Source organism: Aspergillus multicolor, assembly GCF_047715735.1.
Source record: "Aspergillus multicolor strain CBS 133.54 unplaced genomic scaffold BDW74scaffold_11, whole genome shotgun sequence".
Lineage (NCBI taxonomy): Eukaryota > Fungi > Ascomycota > Eurotiomycetes > Eurotiales > Aspergillaceae > Aspergillus > Aspergillus multicolor.
Genome location: NW_027395962.1, coordinates 639532 through 653610, shown reverse-complemented (window position 1 = coordinate 653610; position 14079 = coordinate 639532). Strand labels below are relative to the sequence as shown.

Here is a 14079-nt window from a genome sequence, read left to right as displayed (position 1 = left end):
CCGATACCGTATGCGAAGAAGCATATCAGCCTGAGCCGGGGGATGCCTTCCTCTTTGGTTCTCATTCACATCCTCTGCGTCCTGACCGGCCGCTATACTACCTCGGCCATCCTCCTCTCCTGACTGCGGCTACAGATCAGAAAGAACCTCTCACTGTTCTCATCAACGTATATCCATTTACGCCCTGCCCCGCTGCACCGTGGAGTCTGCCGTTCTTCTGAGTCTCGGGATTCTGCCTGTGCTGGATGCATTTCTCGCCGTGGTGCGCGCAGTAGACAGGACATGCAGGTCTGATGGGGTCTAAACCTCGCATGTCAATACAAGACGTCCGATTTCATTGTCAGAGAACGCGGGGCAATGGAGGTCGACGTCCGCAAACTAACGACAATTGGGGTAGGTGGCGTGGAGATGGCTGCGGACTTGGACCTCCATTGCCAAGCGCCCGGGCTATCTAGCTGGGTATCTTAGGTGGACCAAAACGAGATGCTGATTGGTATACGCATGGACGAGAATCAGTATAAAGGGCAAGGCGTAGCTTTCTTCGTAGTATTCTTCGTTTCAAGTTACCAACAATCTTTAACCTCTCAGACTATGGCACCTAGCATCGCGGAACAGCCCTGTACAGCAATGGCACCAATTACAAAGGCCTCCTCTACATCGTCAACTCCAGACTTTGCAATGTACCAGCACCTAGTCCCCCCTCGTCTCCAAAACAACCTTTTTAAACGCCTCTTTCGCCCCTTCCTCAAACCTACTCGTCCACGACGCAATAACCTCATTTGCACAAGAAGCGCTACACAATCCAACACCTAAGCTCTCTTGGCTGTCTGCCGCCGAAGAAGTTCGCTGCCTCCTAGGTCGGTACCTTCACACCGATGCGACCAACATCGCCCTAACACGGGATACGACCGAGGGCCTAAACAGTTTCGTTCGTGGTCTCAAGTTCAAGCCGGGCGATAACTTAGTGATTCTGGATACGGAGCATCCTCATCATGCGTACGCGTGGATGGCACTGAGGCCGCTGGGGTTGGAAGTGCGATAGGTCCCGACGATTGTCGAGTCCGAGAAGACGGGAGAGGTTGTGGCGGCAAACCCGGGAACCTTCGTGCCGTATGTCGACTACCGGACCATTGCGATTGGGCTGAGTTCAATCATGTTCCACAGCGGTCAGTGGAACGACGTCCAGAACATTTGCGATGTATACCGGCCGAGAGGAATACACGTCCTAGCTGACCTGATGCAACAAGTTGGATTTGCGCCTGTCGATGTCTCAAAACTCAACGTCTCTGCTGCGTCGTTCTCGCCGCACAAGGGACTAAACACGCCCACTGGACTCGCAGCGTTCTATGTCTACCCCAGTGTAATTGCCGATATGGATCCGTTACCTGCTGCGGTGGGCTTTGGCGCCGTGGCTAAGTCGCGAGCAGACCTCCTTGTTCCGGCCGAGGAGATCGTTTACCACCCGACTGCACGCCGATATGACCATCTAAACCTCAGTCTCATTGGTGCTGCTGCTGCAAAAGCTTACCTGCAATTTTACCTGGATGGCATGGGCCCCGAAAATGTGGAAAATCATCTTTACCGGCTTGGCGATGCACTGAGACGAGGATGTGAACAAATTGGCGTCAGGATTGTGGGGCCGAAAGACAGGAAAAGTCATGCACCCCATCTGTACATTCTGGATTTGCATGACAAGGCCTGGATGGAGCTGTTCTCGAAGAGGGGGGTTGTGGTGACACCGTACCGCTTGGGTATCAGGGTGTCGTTCGGATTTTATAATAATCTTGAGGATGTTGACCAGTTCCTCGAGGTTTTGGAGGAAGGGGTTAAGATGGGAATTCCGGTTGCGTAGATAATCTAACTTGAAAATGAACCTATTAATCTACTTAGACTGAGAGTGCTTGAGTCCCGTACCTATGGAACTCCCAGATGCGTTGGATCCTGGCTGAGCCGTATGAGCCCAATGCCCTGTCGTGCCAGTGCCCATGTCTCCTGGCATTCGTCTAAGACAGAATAAAGATATTCTGTCTCCTCCTGGCCGGCGCTAAACGTACGAAGGGACCTGGAGGCGATCGAGATGCCATAGACCAACACAACCGGCGCATATCGCAAGCCATGCTGTTGTCAGTATTTGCGTACGAGACACGTAATTGCTTGCGCGGAAGATAGGCAGAGGTCTTTTACTCTACTAGGACGGTTTGCATTCAATGCCAGATCTTGCTCGGCTTGGTCGAAATTGAGTGCTAAAAGGGTGCTGTGGTATAGTAGGCTGAAGGCCGATGAATGGTTAGCCATGTTCCTGTCAGACGTACCGCCGAGAGAAGTGCGTACTGTAAGACTGCAATACTGGGCAAGAGTAAAGCAGAGCACGGCTCCCACCTGCTCCATCTTGCAGGGCCTGGAAGCTTTTCCATCCATTTGTGCAGTTTTACATTCAAGTCAGCGACACATCCGTCCCATTTGACTTCATCAGGCTCTGCTCCTTGACTTGCCACCCCGGATAATAAGCCTTCAATATTTCGTGATAGCCGGATCTGTTCTTTGAAGCACAGAACCAAGGACAACAATTGTCCTGGGTTGCTGGTGTCTTTGGAAAAGCCAGTTGGGAGCCAGTGGTGCATTTGACGGAAATCGCTGGTGGTCTATTAGCATGACAGTTTTCCGTTGTGTTGGATGTGAATTGCGTACGGAAGCACATCAGTTTGTGCGACGGACGCATCATGCCATGGCAACTGAACTGGCCGGCCAAGGATTAGGCTGATTAGCTTGTCCGAGTTGTAGCATCCCCAGTAAATTCGTCGACGAATTTCGATGTCTTCATTCGTAGTGATTATGAAATCCTGGAGAATCCAGTCGGCGGGGTCCTTCTGGAACCCCAGGTCCTGGGCCATGCGAAAGGCTATTTCTAGTCTTCATTAGCAGGCGGTAAAATGGTAGGGGTAGATCTAAGTACGTACGTGATAGGCCCCAGCTTTTTGAGAAGTCCCCCTGACCGAGGCAATAGAAGGCCAGGCAGAGAATAGTCTGAACCGTGAGTATCGATGGTTGAGTGAGGCCTAAAACAATGCAAACACTCTCAGCCGTAGTATAGAACTTACTTCCTAAATCTCTTTCCCGGGGATCAGAAGACATCTGAAGACCTAGGGCGCAAATCGCTAGGAGCAGGTCAAGCGACCAATACTTGCTGTTCTGTCGATCCCCGAAATGATCTCGCAGAAATGCTTCGCGGTAAATGAACATGGAGTGGGAGTACTGCCATTTGAAAAAAAAGTTGCAGCCCATTCTTAATTGCTGCATCCTCTTCCGCTATGTTGAAGCCTGCGATTTTCGTTATCGAGCCATAAGACGACGTTGGGCATAGCGGATGGGTTTTGCGATTTTGAGGAGAGGTGGAACCTGCGCTGAATGGGCTGGCTACTGGGGGCATCGACCAGCTGTGGTGGATACTGGTCGGGCCATGATATATAATGCTTCCTCCCGGCCCGGGTTGCAAGGATGTTTGACGTTGTATGAGTTGGAACATGCTGGCTGATTTATTCGGTTCGACCTTGGCGGGTGGCCCAACAGTGGTGGTGAACGCCCTGAGACGCGACTCTCGTTCTTCCCGGGAAGTATGCACAAGGCCCATAATAAATTCCTCTAGCCATGCTACTCGAGCTTCAAGACTGGTCGTGTATTCGCTCGATACTGGCCGTGTTTTGCAGTCCGCCGTTCGATATTCACAGGGTTGGTTTGCCGCCACGCAGCTTTGACATGGTTCGGTTCGAGAGCATCGGAGCTGAACAACTTAGTAAGGTCCTATCTTGGGTTGGCTCGAAGAAGGGAACCTTTCTGAACCGTCATCTTTTGCATCTGTCGAAATCAGTACCTAAGCGTCAAAAACTAGCCGGCATAGCTCACAAAATCTTCCTCATCGTGGCACTAACGGTTCAACCGGAGGATTGATGAATGAAGCATGAAATCGATCCCTGACGGGCCATCAGATGGTGAGCAGGCAACTTTTATCGGCGGCCGAGTGCCGACCCCTCATGCTGCGGGTCGGAGTCTACTTCAACACCACACACTGAACCTTGATCGCCGGAAGAGGCTGGGACAATGACCCACGTCATGATAGCGGCCTCGGAACGAGTTTCATGTGCCTGAAGGGGGGTGAAAATGAAAAGGCTGCGCCCGGTTACGTTGCAAGAATGGCAACTGAAGAGGGAGGGAGGAAATTCCCAGAAAGCGGGTCTCCATGTGACTTCCTAATTCTATAGAGTGTACAGGCTCGGAACAACGCCCTCCTTCTCACCTCTAGCCACTAACTTCCTATTCTCCCTCTTTAATAGGGCCTTCATGATCAAACAGAGACTCGCCATGCAGACGGCGAACACAAGCAACAAGATCATCGCGGTAATATACCTCGGCGACTCGCTTTCGTGAAAGAAATACGGACTCCAGACACTGCCCAGCTGCCCGGTGATGTTGATGATCGCCATCGCACATGCCTTCTTCTGCGGAGTATCGCTAACAGTGGTTGCTGCCCAGCTAAAATCTACGGAATTGGCTCCGAATATCCCCGAGATATAGAGGAAGGACGCAAAATACCGGACCGGGATGTTAAGTGTTGCGACGCTGATAAGGAATCCAACTATCGCGACGCAGACTGGGGTAAAAATGTGGAAGCCCCGCTCTTTTCGTCGATCGCTCGACCAGGCAATATACCATGCGACGCAGGCACCGATGATGAACGGGGGTGCAGTGCAGGCAAGGGTTATTGTTCGGCTGCCGAGATTGAAGCCTTCGACGATTGTTGGATAGAACGGATTAAAGCCGTAGGCACTTTGGCTGGAACACATGATGAACGACTAGGGTTGTTAGAATGTCAGGGTGAGTTCGAATCTGGGAAACTTACAAAAATCCACACCTTGACGTCCATCACTGCTAGCTTCAGTCCATGCCTCAGCGACTCGTTATCATCCTGGTTTGACACAGCGTCCCGTCGCATCCGCTCAACCGCAACTCGACTTTCCTCTTCAGTGAACAACCACTTACCACTGCCTGAATTCATCTCCGGAAGATCTGGTATCAAGAAAAACGCTCAAAGCCCCATCCCGAAACTCACAGCGCCCTCGATGATGAAAAGCCACTTCCACCCGGCTAAGCCATGTGCGCCGCCAAGGCCAGCGAAGATAGCCGCAGCCAATAGCCCCGATGTCGCAGTTGCAAGGACAAGACCAGAATATAGTGCCGCATAGCGAAGTGCCAGTTCTTTCTTCGTGTACCAGCAAGATAGCAGGTAGAAGACGCCTGGGAAGAAAGGAGCTTCACAGATACCAAGGATTATACGTACCCCAATGAGTCCGCTGAAGTTGTGGGTTCCGGCTGTTGACGCAGAAACGCACGACCAGATGCAAACCCAGAAGGGGATATATAGAAATGGGCGGACCTTGGTAAGGATCATGTTGCTGGGAAGTTGCATGAGGATGTATCTGATGGCGGGGTCCTGTTAGCGCTAAATGTGAGAGAACCGAACTCAAATGCAACAGGCCTTACCCGACATTCACAATGGAAACAGCTGTGCTATAGTCACTGCCTCCAAGACCGAGGTCTTCCATGAACACTCCTCCTTTCGCAAGCTCGAAACGCTAGGTCAACCTGAGCCTCTAAGATGCTCCCGTTCTTCTTCCCCATCGTCATCGTATCCGCCCCCCGCTCATCGTGAATACTGCCTTTCCCTGGCTCGAGAGTGGACATTGTCCGTTGGTAAGTCAGGCCGTGAGGAATAGGTATGGTATCTCGTTGGTGTAATATTCTTGGAATGCCCCCGCTTCACCACCCAATTCATATTTTACAGTCCTTCGGACTAGATATCATCCCCCACATCTGTACCCCATGTTCCTTATCAACATTCCGAGAATCATCTGAGATAGCGTGGTTGCAGATGACCTGAGGTCAACTTTTTTCTCGTGCGGGACAAATCTGCTTACTTAATAGTCTTGGCAGCCATGCGACCTTTATAATCTTTCAGCCCGCATGATATCTTTTATATTAATTACTACTATCTTGTAAAGAATTATGTAATTATTACTATAATAGGTATTTTATTACTAGTCTGTCTTAAAGGATAATATTATTACTTCTTAGGTATTTAATAAGTAATAAGATAATTAAAAAAAATAATAAATTAGCTTTAAATTACTATCTCCAGTGGCTATATTATATAAGTAATGTTTTATTTAGTTTATTTATAATATATTTTAGTATAAAATATATATCCAGTCTCTAGTATAACATTTTTTAACTACTTAAAAAGTACTTATAAATTAATTATAAACTACTTAGCTTAGGCTCCTGGGCTTCTTATATATATATTCTTCTTTTTATAAGATTAAGTTTTAACTTTTTATTTTAAAGTTATTATAGTTAAATATCCTTCTTTTTTTTTAAGATTAGCCCTTTTTTATTAAAGCTCTAGCTCGAGATTGTTTACCTTAAGCTTTTAATATTTTTATTTTAAATTTAAGGTATTTATTAAAATAGCATGTTAAAGATTACCAGACCTTACTAACCTAATAACTTAATAAGCACTTGTAAACTACTTTAAAACTATTTATAAAGTACTTAGTATACTTACTTATTATTACTGGTTCTTAAAAAATTTTAAGACCTTAATCTTGTATTACCTAGTAATAATAGCAAAGCTAATTTGCTCTTTATTAAAAAAGATATGGCAGACCTTTAGTGTTTTTGGCTTTTTAATAGCAAGTGGTTAGCAAGTAATTAGCAAGCACTTAATCTAATTTTTTTAAAACTTACTTTCCTAACTTATATATTAAAGATAATTAGCCTTTATATTAAAAGTTTAATAAGAGTGGTGAATATTAAACTCCTAGAAGCTATTATACTATAGAATATTATCTTTATCCAGCTTTGCAGAACTAGGTATATTAATACATTTGCTAACTAGTTTAAGATACTTAGTAAGTACTTAAAGACTTACTTTTTAACTACCTAAACCAGAGTTAAGTACTTGCTAGATATATATAACTTCTAGTAAGACTACTTAATAATATTTATATAGTTTTATAGTATATTAAAGTAATAAAACTAAATCTTTAAGCATGCTTTATTTAATCCTGCCTTAATTATTACACCTTTCTTTTAGATTACCTAATTCTGGATATTAACAGTCTTATACTCTAAATTAGTTAATAATAACTTATTAAGTAATTAGCAAGTGGTTAATTTACTTATTAAAAAATTTAGTAAATAATTATAATTATTCTTAAATTAATAATTTAAGAGACTTATTATTTAGCTTTAAAAAAAAGCCATGCTTATAAGTTTTAATACTTTTTAAGATTAATCTTTAAAAATAAACCCTGTAGAAGATAATAATATATTATAAATACCATATTATATCTTAGTATTAAGGATTAATCTTAAAGAAATAGCGGCTAAGTCCTAAGTAGTTAGTTAATGCTTTTAAAGTAGTTAGCAAGTAATTACCTGTATATTATTTAGAATCCATATTAATAATAATACCATGAATCCCAGTGCCATGAATATGATTAAAAAGTATTAGCTAATAAGAAATCCTTTAAATAAGGCTAAAGACCCGCTTAAACAGTAAATAATAACCCTTAGTAAAATTAATGCTGGTAAAGACTCAAAGTAATATAATAACTAGTAGGTAGGTGGTTAGTAATTATTTACTAAGCAGTTAGGATATAATACTTACTTTTATATTAATCTAGTATAAATATAGTAAAAAAAACCTTATTAATCTCTTTAAAATAAATTCTTTTATAAGATATATTAACTTTAAAGGATAAGAGGCGTGAAAGGAGCTAGATTTATTCTTAAAAAGCATATAAAACCATAATATCTTAAGAATTATAATAATATTCTTAAATATAGTCCTAAGCACTTAATTAGTGTTTAGTAACTAGGTAGCTATTACTTAGTAAATACTTACTCTTAAGTTCTGGTCCATGTTTTAAAGAATTATAAGACTATTAATATTCTGTTTATTAAAATAAGAGATTAAACACTACTTTTAAATTATTACTATAATTTAATTCTTATTATAAAAGCTAGAGTAAATATCTGCTAGTATAAAAGTATTATACTATAAATAAAATTTTTTAAGCTATAAATTTTAAAGGAATTAAGCTATATTCTTAGTTACTAATTAATTCTTAAGTAACTTATAAGTACTTACCTATTATTAAATTAAGGTCTTAAATTTATTTAATAATCCTCTTTACCCCTGCTAGTATTCTTTCTAGTGGCTTGCTTGGGGGTGGTAGAGGATGTTTATAAATTCCATGTAATATAAATAGCATATATAGATATTAATCTGTATCTATAGGCACGAGAGCATTAAAAATTATATTATAAGTGGTGTGCTTTAACCTCCTAGACCCCTAAGAATAATCTTAATCTACTAATTATTTAGTAACTGCTTGTGAATTAGTTAGGAAGTGCTTACCATAGTATTTTCAGCGGCTTAATAAAGGTTTAAAAATACTATATTTTTTAGTAGCTGGCAGGATCTCCTTATTAAAAAGATTCTTAAGAAACTGTAAGTTTATAACTATATACCCTTGGATTATGCCCTTATAATATTTAATTAAACCCCTATAGGACCTATTTATATAGTTAATAAATAGTGTATATTTTTTTATAAATATCCTAAGTACTTATTAGCCACTCTTTAATTACTTAGGAAGTGTTTAACATATACTATCTGGTTATATTTTTTAAAAATTACTTTACATGTTAGGAGTTAATTAACACATGCATGGCTTTTTTTAAAGAAAGTAACCTTTAATTAATAATAACTAAAAGTATATAAGTACTAGATAGCTGGTTAATAAGCAGTTATAGTACCTATATATATTATATTTTTTAATATTAAATTCTAAGATTTAGGCATCTCTTTAAGACTTTTGGATTTCTTGCCAAGTACTTTTATTAATAAATAAATAATAATAAGACTGTAAAAATAGGCTAAGAAATTTACATGTATAAATCCTAGAGTATTTCCATGTTTATTTCTTAGCTTAGTATTTAAGAAATAAACAATAAACAGGTTGCTTTTATTTAAAAGACTGTTATTTTATATATTAAATCTTAAAGTACTTAGTAACCACTTAATAAGCACTAGATAACTACTTACCCCTTTAAAAATATTTTTTATTTTAAGCTAGGTTTATCCTTTAGAAGTAATAACATATATATAGCCGTGTAAATATATTATAAAATATTCTAAAAGATTATTAATATACTTAATATTTAATATTATAAGACCAGAAGAACCTTTAACTCTTATAAGTAAAATTAACATGTCTGGTTTCTTTAAATAAGTAGTTAGCAAGTAGTTTAAAACTAATATATAATATTAAACTATACCTGTGTATTAAAGCTAATATTAGCACTTAGCTTAATAAAATTATTATTAATATATATTAAAATATTCTTAAAGCTTAAAGACCCCATTACTTTAATTACTTGGTAATTAATTAGCAAGCGCTTTAATATTTATTTATAGTCTAAGTGTAATAAACTAAGTATAGAAATTAAATTTTAAAGGCAGATTCCAGTATTTAAAAACCTTGTGCGGGATAAGTCTGCTTAATAATAGCCTTGGCGCTCACGTGTTGGGGGTCTAGGTCGCATGAGCTCACCGCTTGGCTCATGCGACCTGTGTACACCTGAGATAGCAGGTTACAGGTGAGGTGGCCTTGTCTAAAAGGTCGGGCGCCCTGAAACTAACCATGTGATAGGGCTAGCGGTGCATATGCACAATACCATAACCTGTAAAAATTATAGAGTATTTGGAATTTTTAATGGCTATATAACTATTTAAAAAGCACTTAGGAACTACTTTTTTAAATTAATTATTTATATTTTAAAGCCTTGCCTGTTATTTTATTAGCTCTAACTCCTTTTCCTTATTTTAAAGTTACTTTTTTTATATATTTTCCTTTTTTTTTTAAACATAGCTTTAATTTATAAAGCTTTAATACTTATTATTTCTTTTTAAATATTAATATATTTTATAAGGAAGTTCGGCGGAGACTGCGGGATAAATTAAATAAAAAACTAATTTTTAATTAGTTAGTAACTAGTTATAAAGTAATTAACTCTAACTAACCAAGTGGTACTTAGAACTTGGAGCCATGATTAAGATTTATTTAGTAATAACTTAGGCTTAAAAGTAAAAGATAAATATATAAATGCTAATTAGCACTGCTTTCTTAATTTTAAATATAATATAAGTACTTAGTAAGTAATTAGTTAGTATATTATTAGGAGATATATATTTACCTTTACATGTAATATATTATAAATAGTTTGTCTCCATATTTAAAGTTTAGTACAAATAATAAACATTAAAGTTAGTATAATTAATATATTAAAGAATATCTTATTTATCTAGCTTAGCAGAACTAGTCACAAGATTAATTAGTAATTATTTTATAATTACTTAAAAACTACTTATTAACCACTTATTTTTATATTATTATAGTTAATATTAACCGCTTGCCGCCTGCATTGGCCTTGTGATAAGATTATTTAGCAGAATTTATATAATTCCAGATAAAATTATAAATAAATACTAAAATATTAAAGTAATATTTATTAAGCCTAGCCTTAATTACTAGTTACTTTTTATATTCTGCCCAGGCTTGTACCTTTAGCTCTTTATTTTCTAAAGTAATTAGTAATTAATTACTAACCAGTTAATAAGTACTTACTAATTAATAAGGCATATAACTGTTTATAATCCTTTTTAGACTTATAATTAATTAGACTAGCCATGCGGCTCTAAACTCCTAAACTTTTATTATGGCTTCTAATAGCTTTAGTAATTATCTGGAAAAAGTGGATATAATAAAATATAATTACTCCCTTTAGCTGCTATAATACTGGTTAATAAAGGGGATTAATTTCTTAAAGATATTATCTAAGTCCTAGGTAGTTTATAAGTAGTTATTAAGTTCTTAATAAGTAGTTATATACTAGTATACTATTTTATATTTATATTTATAATAATACCATTAATTACGCTTAAATAAATTAAGTTAAACTGTACAGGCTGCCTGGTAATTCTTTAAATAAGAGTAAAAACCCTTTTAAATAAAAGATAATAGCCTTTAGTTAATTCTTGGTTAGTAAAGATATAAAAAAGTGTAATAACTAAGATAAGTAATTAACAAGTACTTAAAAAGTACTTGTTAAGGGGTTACTTACTTTTACTATAACTAGGAAGGAATGTTATAAAAATAACCTTATTTATATTTTTTTATTAAATTTACTTATATAATATGTTAATTTTAAAAAAGGTTGATATTATTAAGAGCTTAATCTGCTTCTTAAAGGCATATAAAATTATTATTTTATTAAGGTCATGGTACTTCTTTTAAATGTACTCCTATAACTAGTTAAAAAGCAGTTATTAAGTAGTTAAAAAGTACTTACTTAAAGAAAAGGATTAGTATTATAAAAATATATAACCTTATTAAAATATTAACCTGCTAGATAAGAGAGCAGACATTATTTCTAAATAATTATAAAAATATAGTTGATATTTAAGAATACAGCATAGATTTTAGCTGGTATTAAGGTATTATATTATTAGTAAAATACTTTAAGTTCTGGACTTTAAAGAAATTATACTAGTAAGTAGTTAGTAACTAATTTATAAGTAGTTTATTAAGGTAATACTTACCTAATATTAGGCTAGGATTTCTTATTTACTTAATAATCTTCTTAATTCCTTTTAAAATTAGCTCTGGTAGTTTATATGGCGGAGGAGGTGGATGCTAATAAATCCCATGTAATGTAAAGGTAATAAAAGGATAGTTCTTAATATTAATTAAAACTAAGGTAGTAAAAGTAATACTATATTTTAAATACATTAGTTTACCAGGCCCCTAAATATAATTATAACCTAAGTACTTTATAAGTATTTAAAAACTAGTTACTAACTACTTAAAAATACTTATTATAAAATTTCTGGCAAGATATAAGGGGTTTAATAATCCCATATTCTTCTTAAGTTAGCAGGATTAATTTATTAAATAACTACTTTAAAAACTTAAGATTAATAAATATATAGCCCTTAATAAAGCTATAATAATGCTTTTATAGGAAATTAAATATTATATTTATATATTTAATATAAGGTTAATACTTATTATTTATATCCTTTAAACTAGTTAGCAAGTGCTTAAAAAGCATTTAAAAAAAACTTACAGGATAGAAATGGCATTTAAACCTAGGTATATATAAAGGCAAAGTTTTAATATAAAAATAACCTCTTTTAAAAAATATTTTCTTTAAGTAATAAAAACTAAATAATAAATACTTAGTAAGTACTTGGCAAGTAGTTACCTAGTGCTTATTTATATATATTTTACTTTTAAATATTATCTTTAATTAAAGTAATATTCTTTTAAATATTCTATATTTCTGCCCACATTACCTTATTTAGATAAATATAATATAATATATAAAGACTTGGCTTTAAATATTAGTATATTTAAGCCCCGGAGTATTTCCACACCCACTTCTTTATAAAGTAATTTAGGAAGACTAATTTAATATTACTTTTTACCCCGCGGGTACTCGCGCGCGAATATTATATTTATTTTAACCAGTTAGTAAGTATTTAAAAACTAATTTTATATTATTTATATCTTAAACTAAATGCTCTGTTTCCTCCTGTAACCGGCTATTTATAGTAATAATATAAGAATATCCGTGAGGGTTAGTTCTGGGATACTCAGGAAGATTATCTATATATTTAAGGTATAGTATTTATAATAGGTTAGTTTTTATATTAGTAAGTTATATAAGAGTATCTGGTTACTAAGCAGTTATAAAATGGTTAATAAGTACTTAACTTAAAAAAGAAACCTTACCTTAATTAAATTATTACTTAAAGAACCATCTTTATTTTAATTAAAATTAAATAAAAAGTCTTATAAATCTATATTTCTTTTAGTGGCCAAGCAGTTAATAACTAATTAGCAAGTGGTTAAAACATAAGCTTTAAAAAGTAAAGATTAAAAACCAAAATAATTAGGGATAAAAATTAAAATTAAATTTTAAGGTATACTATATTATATTTATAAGATTAGACGCCCCTTGCGCGTGCCAAGAAGTACGTAGCGTGCGCCCGAGATTTTTCAAGGTGCACATGACCTGTGTACTCCTGAGATAGCCAGGACTGCTAACGTAATTCCCGGTCGGTCGGTTCTTCCCGATCGGTCGGTCGTTTTCCCAGCAACCCTAATACTCAAAGAACATTGAATTCAGATAACTCCACTAATTCTTATTCAAATTAATTATACAAAACATCATTAGAAGCGCGACAATGTGTTCTTATATGACCCAGCTCTCTGCATCTTGAACATCTTGGTGGGGCGCGACTAGGTTGAGTTGAAGCTGGCAGGGCACTTGCGCTTGACCCCCCCCTTCCTGCCTGAATTTCATTATTTCTCGATGAAATAAGGTCTCGCGCTTCTTGAATTGAGAGGCCGTCTGTTGGTGTCATTTGTCGCTTAGATCGTCCTTTTTTCTGCATATTATCTGCCACAAATAAGCGGAGATCCTCGTTTTCCTGAGCCAGCAAGCTGGCATTGTAGATGGCCATCTCACACCCCTTTATAAATTGATCTAGCGCCTGCTTGGAGGGCGTTGACGGGCTCCGGGAGCCCTCCTTAAGAAGCTTTTTAATAGATAAAGCCTTTCGATTGACCTGGCGGACTGTATGGGGTGTACAGAGCTGTGAGGAAGGAATTGAATCCCTACCTCTGCTGGGAGGGGGTGTAGGAGTTGACAGCTTTAACTTTAACTTATCAAGTACTGCAGCGGGAGAATAGGGAACTATCCCAGTTGCCCTAAATCTGCTTTGAATATTCTCCTTGGTAAAGACCTTCTCGTGTGCTTCTGGATAGGCCTTTAAGAAATCCAGCTTGTTAATGATGTTGAATCCCAGGCGCCCTTTTTGCTCAATGATCCCCCCATAAGCGCGCTTTAAGGGACCAAAACAACCAACATCAAGAGGTTGCAGGAGGTGAG

At 36.9% G+C, this 14079-nt stretch overlaps 2 protein-coding genes across 2 annotated transcripts; both read right to left on the bottom strand.

The window, feature by feature from the left end:
• Window positions 1-2645: 2645 nt before the first annotated feature.
• BDW74DRAFT_177942 (fungal specific transcription factor domain-containing protein) lies at window positions 2646-3240 on the bottom strand (the record flags this gene model as incomplete). The annotated part of the gene is made up of 2 exons (XM_073729050.1): window positions 2646-2905; window positions 2958-3240. The coding sequence occupies 2 exons, from the start codon at window positions 3238-3240 to the stop codon at window positions 2646-2648; spliced, it is 543 nt and encodes a 180-aa protein (XP_073584298.1).
• Window positions 3241-4250: 1010 nt separating this feature from the next.
• Window positions 4251-5597, bottom strand: BDW74DRAFT_185094 (uncharacterized protein; the record flags this gene model as incomplete). The annotated part of the gene is made up of 4 exons (XM_073730965.1): window positions 4251-4847; window positions 4895-5061; window positions 5101-5471; window positions 5536-5597. 4 exons carry the CDS (start codon window positions 5595-5597, stop codon window positions 4251-4253), a joined length of 1197 nt encoding a protein of 398 aa, XP_073584297.1.
• Between the last annotated feature and the right edge of the window lie 8482 nt (window positions 5598-14079).